The sequence below is a fragment of the Zootoca vivipara genome, chromosome 14 (assembly GCF_963506605.1).
Source record: "Zootoca vivipara chromosome 14, rZooViv1.1, whole genome shotgun sequence".
Taxonomy (NCBI): domain Eukaryota; kingdom Metazoa; phylum Chordata; class Lepidosauria; order Squamata; family Lacertidae; genus Zootoca; species Zootoca vivipara.
Genome location: NC_083289.1, coordinates 40,238,494 through 40,249,260, shown reverse-complemented (window position 1 = coordinate 40,249,260; position 10,767 = coordinate 40,238,494). Strand labels below are relative to the sequence as shown.

The window sequence follows — 10,767 nt, the reverse complement described above, 5'->3', positions numbered from 1 at the left end:
GGTGGGCCTGATTCAAGAATTATGGGCTGCCCCCTTCCCTGGCTGTGCCCATTTGCATGCTGACACAGGAGCATTCTGGAATATGGCAGAGGCTAGTTGCCACATGACCTTGGCAGGATATACTGTAAACTCTACATACACCTCATCTGGTGCAGGATTCTGCCTTGCACACTCCTAGTGCAGGGACTTTTGATTGCAAGAAGGGGAACTCCAGGGAAGAGGCGCCGTGAGTGCAAAGCTAGCAAGGTTGTCACCCAGTTAAATAAATCCTCGGTCATGAGTCTAACTGACAGATTCAAGCTGCATAATTTTGCAAATGGGAAAGCACCTGAAAATTCTAAAGAAAAAGCCTGCTTCCTTTGTTTGCTTGTGCTTTTTTTAGATTTTGTCTGTTGCAGCAGGCATCATTTTAGAAGATTCTCACACAGGAAGAACAGTCTCTTGTAAGGTGGGGCTTACTATCTGCAGGTTGTAGGTGTGTTTTAAATAAGAACTATTAGTTATAAAAATATGACGATTCATTAATTGAGTAATCTAAGAGGTTTTAACTTCACCAGGCCCTGATAGCTATCTCATTCAAAAGCACAGAAAAATACCATGCTATCTGGCAACCATATAGCCAGATACCACAGCAGTCACGAAATTAAAAGACGCCTGCTTCTTGGGAGAAAAGCAATGACAAACCTAGACAGCATCTTAAAAAGCAGAGACATCACCTTGCCGACAAAGGTCCGTATAGTTAAAGCTATGGTTTTTCCAGTAGTGATGTATGGAAGTGAGAGCTGGACCATAAAGAAGGCTGATCGCCGAAGAATTGATGCTTTTGAATTGTGGTGCTGGAGGAGACTCTTGAGAGTCCCATGGACTGCAAGAAGATCAAACCTATCCATTCTTAAGGAAATCAGCCCTGAGTGCTCCCTGGAAGGACAGATCGTGAAGCTGAGGCTCCAATACTTTGGCCACCTCATGAGAAGAGAAGAATCCTTGGAAAAGACCCTGATGTTGGGAAAGATTGAGGGCACTAGGAGAAGGGGACGTCAGAGGACAAGATGGTTGGACAGTGTTCTCGAAGCTACGAACATGAGTTTGACCAAACTGCGGGAGGCAGTGCAAGACAGGAGTGCCTGGCGTGCTATGGTCCATGGGGTCACGAAGAGTCGGACACGACTAAACGACTAAACAACAACAACAAACAACAACATCTGGCAACCATATCTGAGCTCCCATTGACAAAATAGATAAGACCATCCTGACTTATTAACCAAGATTTTGCCTAGCAAAGGAATGGTCCACAAGGAGCCATAACAATGTACGACTTATAAAATGCTTTGGGATTAGTCATTTGGAGAGTTCTCAGTTCAGATCTCACCTTAGGCATAAACCCAAGTAGATCAATCTTATATGCATCTAAAATGTAAGACCCACTGAATTCAATAGGACTTACAGGTGAGAAAATAAAAACCACCACCCAATAACTTCCCCCCCAAACCACATTTTAAAAGGGGATGTCCCTGATGACGCCAGCTCTGCTTGCGGATGCCCATATGGACAATTTGGAGGGGTTGCCGCACTGCCATATGTTCAAGACGTTTGCACCGACGGTGACTGTATCCCTAATTATTTTTGCTCTTGGCATTGCTTAAATACGATTTTTCGTTTTTTGTCTGTATATTCCTCTCTGTCATTTGTTAAATATGTCAATTATTATTATTACTGTATTTTAATATTTTGCTGGAAGCCGCCCAGAGTGGCTGAGGAAACCCAGCCAGATGGGCGGGGTATTATTATTATTATTAATATTAATAATAATAATAATAAATAAAAAATCTGCCAGCTAGAGAGAGCTGTGGCTGCCATGCCCTGAGCAGAGAGGTAGGAACGGGGAAGAACTCCACCCGCCCCTTCTCCCCTCGCGACTCGGCCAGAGCAGCGGCCGTCCCATGATGCTCCGCGGCAGGCGGTCACCTCGTCTCGTCTCGGCCTGGGTTCCCGGCATGCCGCGCGCGGGCCCTCGCCTCAGCCTGCTAGAATCAGGCGGCAGCAGCAGTAGCAGCAGCAGCACTACTAGCAGGCGGGGCCGCCGTCGCTGTCGTCGCCTCCTCCTCCTCCTCCGCCTCCCCGCCTTCTGTGTGAGACAGCAGGAGGAGCGCCCGCCGCCTCAGGAGGAGTAGCCACCCCGCCGAGCCGCAGTAGCCGCTCGCCTCCATTACCGCCGCTCTTCTTACTGCTGCTATTATTGTTGTTGTTATTGCCGCCTCCTCCTTCCCCTGCCGCCGCCGCTTCCCCGGCCGGCCATGCCGTCTCGGGCAAGGTAATGAGCCGCAGAGCCCCGGGGTCTCGGCTGAGCGGCGCTTCTTCCTCCGGCACCAGGCAGCACTATCACTCGCGGAGCTGGAATGACTGGCAACCCAGGTGGGCGAGCGGGCAGGCGGGTGTCTTCTACGGCGGGGCGGCGGCGGCGGCGCGGCCTAGGGTCTGAGGGCAGCGTGCGGGTGCCTCCCTCCCTCTCTCTCTCTCCTCAGCCTTGGCAGGGGTCGGGCGAGGGAGGGGAAGCGGGGAGGAGGCCCTGAGGCAGAAAGGGAGCCGGCCGCCCGGGGTGGGGGTGGGGGGGTTGAAGGAAACTTGCCCTCTCATGCGCCCACCCGCCGCCACGGCAGGGCTCGCCTGGCGAGGCCTAGCGCGGAGAGTGAGAGGCTGGCCGCTTCGGCCCGCGTTGGGGATCGTCGGAGCGGGAAGGAGGAGGTGGCAGGAGACGGGGGAAGCCCTTGCAATGCCTCTCCCTCGCGGCCTACGAGGGTGGGAGGGAGGTCGTGGTGCTGCCGCCGCTTCTTTGGGTTGGTTTTGAGGCCTAGGGAGGTTTAAAGCGGGTGGGCAAATGTGTGTGTGGAATCCCACCCCATTTCTTCCTCTATTCCTTTCTTATGTCTGTGTCTCTCCACCTCCACCCTTGTTGGCAGGGCCTCCGTGGAGATACTGGTTCCGGGTACGTGTGTGTGCGGGGAAGTTTGCTTTCACTCTCTTTCTCTGTGCATGTGTGTGACAAACACAGTGCGCTGGTTGGAGGTTTTCCTAATTCATAGACCTTTTTGGGGGGTGGGGGCGGGGAGGAGGAGGAAAGAGGATTTGGCATGGGGTGGGTGGGAAACGTGTATATTGGGGGGGAGTTTTAATACGAAGAGGTCTTGCCTAGGAGGTTGAACTTGATGGCTTTTATGTACCTTCCCATCGAGATGTGAATTCTATGAGTGGGTGGGATAATTTATAGAGAGGCACACACCCCTCCTTGCCACTTGAGGAATAATAAATATTAATGGGTTCTGCAAAAGCTGATGCCATAACAAATGCTGCAGTGGAGCAAAAGCATGAGATGCAGCATTTATACCTGGAGTAGAAGACTTTGGGATGGGATAGGTAACCTGTGGCCTTCCCAAGGTTGCTGGACTCCCAACTAAAATAATCTCTGGCCATTGGCCCATGCTGGCTGGAGCTGGTGGGAGTTAGGATCCAGCAACATCTGAAAGGCCACAGCTTTCCCACCCCTTGTGCCAGGTACCGTTTCCCATCCTCCGTTTTTGCAGTTCTCCTTCCTATGATGGAATTTGAATTAATTGTTCATGGATGCCTTCATCCACCAGGTTAATATCACAGGACTTTGGAGTTGCAACTTTGTTGTCTAGATGGTAACTTGTTGATACTGTCTAGACATAAGGAAGGCCTGGTGGCTTGTGTCAAGGATCAGACCGATTTAGTGTCTACCCTGTTTCTCCTAAAATAAGACATGTTGTTGTTGTTTAGTCGTTTAGTCGTGTCCGACTCTTCGTGACCCCATAAGACATACGGTACCCATAAAATAAGCCATAGCAGGATTTCTAAGTATTTGCACAATATAAGCCATACCCCGAAAATAAGACATAGTGATAGGCGCAGTTCTGGAGGGCCCCAAGGAAGAGGCAAGGCTGGACACATAATAAAAAATAAGACATCCCCTGAAAATGAGCCACTGTGGGGTTTTTTTAAGGAAAAATAAATATAAGTCTTATTTTCGGAGAAACGGTACTTGAAAGGGTTTGAAGCTATTAACTCTTAAATTTGGTTTTTTTTAGATTGCTTATGATGCTGTTAGATTTTACATTGAATCTAGTATTTCAAATTGGTGAAAAAATTAAATCCTTAATGGTTCAGATTTTTTATTTTTTATTTAAAAATTTGTCATAATTTAGTCTAATATGTTCACTATACTTAGGTACTCAGGACATATCTTTTCACTTGCAGCACATTGGTGACATCAAAGTGCATGTAGGCTGTGGTGGTATACACACTTATTTGAGTTCTATTAAACTCTAGGACTTCTGACTAGATTTTATAGGGTTATGCTATTTGTATCAAAGTTAAAGAAATGGATGTGAGGTGATAATGTCATGTACTTAAATGATGATAAGATTTATTTATTCCACAACATTTGTATGCTGCTTGATTGATTTAAGATCTCTAAGCAGTTTACAAAAAAATAAACATTGGTTCTGTTCCACATTTTCAGGTGTGTAAAAATAATAGTTCAGTTTTGTTTGTCAATAATATTGAGATAAATCATTAGATATCTCCATAAAGGGTAAATGAGTTTTAAATACTGCAAATTGGTATCCAAGGAACTACATGGGTATGGCCAGTGTGGTTTTTTGACCACTAAGAAGAGCAAGTCCCCATGTCATACCACAGTCTGCTCATGAAAGACCCCTCAGTTTCAAAAATAATTTGCTATGAGACATGTGGGGTTACTGTTAAAAGACACATGTAAGTAGTTTAACTTTTTTATAAAAAAAACTGGATACTTGTCTCGGTCTCCAGTTTTCCCAGTAGCATTTATTTACTGGTGTAGTGGCTAGAGTGTTGGACTAGGACCAGAGAATCAACAATAGAGAGTGCAGGATATGAGATTGCTCCTAAAGCCAACACTGCAACATAGAGGGGTTTGTTTGTAAGGCAACAACAGTGTTAAACAGAATGTCGCTAATCTTTTTGAATAATGGAAAGAGAGAAGTTATAAATTAATGATGAGAGGCTAAACTGAAGGCACTGTATAAATAAAATTGCATCAATGTCATAATCGCATTTGAGAAAAATCACTTAAAATGAATGCTGGCAACAAGCTTGATGTAATCGGTCCGAGAACCAGGTTCATCCTTTCAGATACATAAATGATACTGCTAAGATACGCAGCGCTCCAGTTTGAATGTATTGTAAATGCAGTTCATTCCTGGCAACAGATGCAGTAAAAACTTTCATGCATCTGTCATTCAGAATAAGGACTTGAGGTGAATCGCCATAGCTTTTTTGTGGAGGCTTATCTTTGGATGTAGATTCAATTCCAGACATCCCTAGGTAGGGCTCCAGAGTTGCTGCTGTCTGAAACAATGGCAAGGTGTTTGATAGTAGATGTTAGTGACTACTTTTGTTGTTGTTTGGTCGTTTAGTCGTGTCCGACTCTTCGTGACCCCATGGACCAGAGCACGCCAGGCACTCCTGTTTTGCACTGCGTGATATATCAATAAATTGTCCAAAACTGGTTTGAAGTCCATATCATGATATTGGATTCATAATTTTTGACCTGGCAATATACGTGTGTGTGTGCTATTCAAAAATCACAATGTGGGAAAAACCGTGGAGCCAGCCAATGCTTCTCTCAATTCCTGCAGCCCTTGTTAATTCTGTCGGCTCATCTCTCCCCAACCTCCTGCAGGGGGCAGCAAATCACAGGAGCAAGCTCCAGCAAAAATCACAATGCAGGGAAAAAGCAGGAAGCCAGCCAATACCTCCACATAGCTCCATCCTTATTTCAGCTAATGATATATCACGATGTTGAAAACCAGTGACTACATGAAATAAAGATATAAAAATTTATAAATTTTGAGTCTGTTGGAAGGAAACTTTCCCCAGGAAAAAAATGGAAATTTTGGGAAACATTGGAAATATGTGCTGAACTTTCTTTTCAAACTTAAAGATAGTTTCCTGTTTTAACAAAACAAAAGGTATCATTTATTATATAAAATTATTGTAATATTAATTAATTTATTGTATCTTAAGTTATGTGTTATTACATGTGAACAACCTATCTACTGTATCTATATATGACCCACTCTTCTTACTGGAGCATATGCCTAGTAAGCAAACATAGGATTGTAGTCCTAAAATGATAAATACCTTAGTTTTGCAGCAGGGTGTCTTCCCAAGAATCCTTTGATGGTAGAGATGAAAAGTTGTCCACAAGGGAGGGACCAAGTCAAAAGGACAGCTTCCTAATATCTCCAAATTAGGTCACCAGAGAAGGCAAGCAGCAATTCATGAACAATGTAGGCCTTTTATGTTCCTTTCTTGAAAAGGGCAGCACCTTTGAGGTGCAGAAATACGTATTGGATTTCACTTGACTGTTGTAGACATCTACAATCTTCAAAGAAATTATCAGTCTCTAATCTCTTCATACCATACACTTTGAGTGGGTAAAACATTGTCTTAGGCAGCCTCCTAAGTTCTGCTCAAGCTAGAAATAATAGAGAATGGTTAACTTGATATGGTTAATCTCCATGTTACTACACTGATAAAAGGGACTTTGGGTAATGTTGTGAAGAGGGCCATATGTGTGGTGAACTTTTCAATAAACTATTGATAACACCATAACCATTAACCATTGAAATTGCATTTCCACTAAAGGCTCTAGCTTTTCAAGGCATTTCCAGGAACATTTAAGTTTTCTACCTTTTTGCTGGCCCTGTTTCTTTAATTGCAGCCTGGTACAGGTTATACAGGTGGAGAAAAGCAATGGAAAAAACTTCGCCTAATTGTCAAGCTGCTGTCAAAGGCACAGGAGCAGTATTGGTTAAAAAAAGAAAAGAAAATGGTAATCCTAGTAATTGAACCTCATACATAACTTACTACTACGGTACTACTTTACTCTGTTATGCCTTATTACATATCTTTTGATGTCCTCTGTTTCTGCCTTCCTCTTTTCAGCAGCTTCAGGAAAGCCTTTTCCATCTAGAAAATTCAGCTGCATGCCTCTTGGCTCTGCATATGGTTTCCCTCTTTTGCAGTCATGGTTGTCAGTACAATATTTGCTATGGAAGCACTTTTCCTTCTTCCATAGATAATTCCTGTCCATATAGTAGCTGTGCTGCATAAACATTTTTATAACTTTATTTTTCTGTGTGTGCACTGTATTTTTGTACAATAGTAAAATTAAGTTTCTACTTTAAAAATCCTATTTCCTTGAATATGTTTATAGTAAACTGAGAGACAAAGCCAACCTCAACTCAAGCTGTGACTTTCCCTTTTTTTGTATCTTTGTGGGTCATATGATGGTGTGAGGAGTAACAGAGATTAGGGTAAACATATACCCTATTTAGGAACTGCCACAACTTGCTCTGCAGCATAGCAGCACTTAGAATGGAGTTTTATCATTTTTGAAGGCAATAAGTCGTGTTAAACCTGCCATTTTTTAACAAACACACCATTTCACGCACAATGGTTGCATATTCTTCAAAAGATGCAGTCTCAAAGCTTCTGTTTTCAAGAGAGTATGTAATGACTGCCACTGAAGAATACATTTCTTCCACAAATGTTACGCTTCTGAACAAATTCTCCATCTAGCACCAGCTTGAGATCATGCTCATCTTGAGATGTTCTCCTCTTTTCTTTTTAAAATAAGGAGGGTCTTCTGTGTCTGTCTTATGGATGGGTTAAAAACCTAGATGAGTTTGTGCATCAAGGAAAAATAATCACTCTTCTAGTAATGTTGAGTAATGTGTCAAACGTTACTTTCAGTTTTCCACAAAACTGCTATTAAAGTGGGTAGTATTGGCTTCTTGTTCTTACTAAGTTTACAGAGCCAAGGGTGCAGTATGGTTATGATGTTGTAGCTGATGTGGTGAGCTCTAGGTGTTGTGGACTGCAACTTTCATCAGCCCCAGCATGGCTAGTGAGCATGGATGATGGAAATTGCACTTCACAACACTGGTCTATAATAGCTCAATATCATGTGTCAAATGAAGAAAGAATGGAAGTATCAGTTCTTAGTGTGCTATACTGACAGTTTAATGAGAGAAATAATAATAACAGTTTTATTATTTATACCCAGCCATTCTGGGCGGCTTACAGCACATATAAAACATAGTAAAATATCGAACATTAAAAGCTTCCTGATACAGAACTGCCTCCAGATGTCTTCTAGAAGTTATGTAGTTCTTTATCTCCTTGACAGCAAATCTTACGTGTAGCTAGAGGGGGAAATTGCATTATGGTGGTTCAGTTCATTAGATGGCAAAGTGTGAATTATTAACTACAGTTAGAAATAAGACATTACTGAAAATGCATGGCAGTTATTGAAAATACATTGTCAACTGCTCTGTTCAACTCGCTTTGTGTGTGTGGGGAAAAGAATGGATGATATCAGATGTTATGCAAGAGGAAGAAATGGGAGTTCTTTCCCCTGTAGCCCCTCCAAATCTGCTCTGGAGGGTCCTCTAGCACTCTAGAGCAGATTTGGAGGGATGTGGGGGTGGGTATGGAGAGGAAGGGGAAGTTCCATTGCTCTAGAGCAGGCATTTCCAACAGGTAGATTGTGATCTACCAGTAGATCACTGGATGTCTGTGGTAGATCACTGGCTCCCCTCAAAGCTCAACAACTTTGACTCCCCTATAAAAGCTCAACAACTTTGACCTGAACCCCTAAAAATGGGCTTTCCTCCCTAAAAAAGCTCAACAACCTGAACCCCCAAAAGTGGAGTAGATCACTGCCTGTTTTAACTCTGTGAGTAGATCGCAGTCTCTTGGGAGTTGGCCACCCCTGCTCTAGAGGAAGTCACTTCCGCTCATGAATGGGCAGAATTGAATGTCCCCCAATGTGTGCCTTGATGCCTTCACTTTTCCATTCTCCTGTACATGGCAGCCAATAAGGTTGGTCAGGGAGAATTTGAATAAGATGACTTGTATCATTTGTTCATTTTGCTGCATGTTGTAAGAAACAAATCCAGGGAATTGAGTGCTATCACACCATCCATGGCTGTCATTTTTGTTGTTTCTTGGAGATTGAATGTGTTGGGTGTTAAGATGCACAAGTGAAAGTCTTACATGCATTGGGTTGTAGCTAAGGTGCCTTGTGTGAGCAGATAGGACTTCACCTTGTACAAGGCAATCCTCCCCCCCCCCCTGCTTTGGCAATTCTTCACTCCTACTGGAAGCCCTATTCTGGGACTTTTCAGAGTGTCTGGTTGGTTGAATATATATGGTAGGTGTGTGTTTTTTCCACTAAGGGCACTGTGGTCCATTACTAATGTGAAATTGACTTGCTTTGTTTTGTATCCTATTACTATGTGTTGCTTTATATTTGCAAGAGATCAAATGAGTTAAGGTGAGCAGTTTTATTACAAACAAGGAAGAGTCTTGTGGCATTTAAAGGTAAAGGGACCCCTGACCATTAGGTCCCGTCGTGACCGACTCAGGGGTTGCGGCGCTCATCTCGCGTTATTGGCCGAGGGAGCCGGCGGACAGCTTCCAGGTCATGTGGCCAGCATGAGTAAGCCGCTTCTGGCAAACCAGAGCAGCACACGGAAACGGCATTTATCTTCCCGCCAGAGCGGTACCTTTTTATCTACTTGCACGTTGGTGTGCTTCCCAACTGCTAGGTTGGCAGGAGCTGGGACCAAACAACAGGAGCTCACCCTGTCGCAGGGATTCGAACCGCCGACCTTCCGATCAGCAAGCCCTAGGCTCTGTGGTTTAACCCACAGCGCCACCCGGCATTTAAAGACTAACAAATTTATCATGGCATGAGTTCCTTATTATTGTGAAATGCATTTGTGGGGAAAGGTGAGCTGTGCTGCTTGGGGATTTTTCCTCTTAACAAAAGAATGCTAACAGATACTTGTAAAATTCAGAAGCTTCAGTTCTAGTGGTCTCTAGCAACCACAGAATTTAGTTTGGATCCTCATTTGGCATTTGAGAAACAGCCTGATTTTGTTCGAAGCAGTTTGGAGACTATCCAATTTGGCTTGCAGTCTGAAGTTGAATCAGAGTTGGATAAAAATTCCAGGCATGATAGCCCCTTCTGAGAGGATGAATCTTGTCAAATTTCAAGGGCAACCTTACAGTTAGGGATTCACCGAATTTTCCCTATTTTAGGGCAGTTTGTATGGAAATAAAACACATCAAAGAGGTTCTTCCTAGATAAGAAACCTGCCAGATTGCAGACAAAGAGGTCCAGTGGTTTTAAGGTTGCCTTTTTAAGGGGGGGGGGAAGTAAAATATCCTCCCTCCCTGTGGTTTATGGGCAACAGTTTTATTCTGAATATGGCACATGGATCTTAGAGGTGTCACTATGAAGGCAAACTGCCAAATTTCAGGAGGATGGTTGCATGGGCTAGGGATTAAGAACTAGAAAAACAGCTCCAGGCATGTGCTCTGCTCAGTTGGTACCAAAAGATGCAGAAACCAAGTGCAAACGGGTTAGATAGAAGTGGATGTGTGAGCATGTAACAGACATAGAATGACTTGGATGCCGAGCATTTTCCAAGCAAGCACCATGAGCAGAACTAACAGAGCACAGAACAATCAAGAAGATATGCCTTTGCCAAAGCGCAGTGAGTGGAGAGCCCTGGTAAAACCATTCTCAGAGTAGAAGCTAGACATATCAGTCTTAAAAGAGACCTCTCTCTTTACTTTCTCCTCACTTTTTGTTTTCTTATCAGGCAGCCTGTGGGAAAATGTTTCTATTTCTTC

General features: G+C 43.7%; 1 protein-coding gene across 2 annotated transcripts in view; it reads left to right on the top strand.

The window, feature by feature from the left end:
* Positions 1 to 2,040: 2,040 nt before the first annotated feature.
* SMG1 (SMG1 nonsense mediated mRNA decay associated PI3K related kinase) overlaps positions 2,041 to 10,767 on the top strand; it is a 72,120-nt gene continuing 63,393 nt past the window's right edge. The window contains exon 1 of one of the 2 annotated variants that reach the window (XM_060282549.1): positions 2,041 to 2,311. In XM_060282549.1, coding sequence (XP_060138532.1) covers positions 2,295 to 2,311 — 17 coding nt within the window. In that variant the 5' untranslated portion in view covers positions 2,041 to 2,294. Of the gene's footprint in view, positions 2,413 to 10,767 lie in introns of both variants that reach the window. The other variant, XM_035130581.2, reaches the window with a different exon arrangement.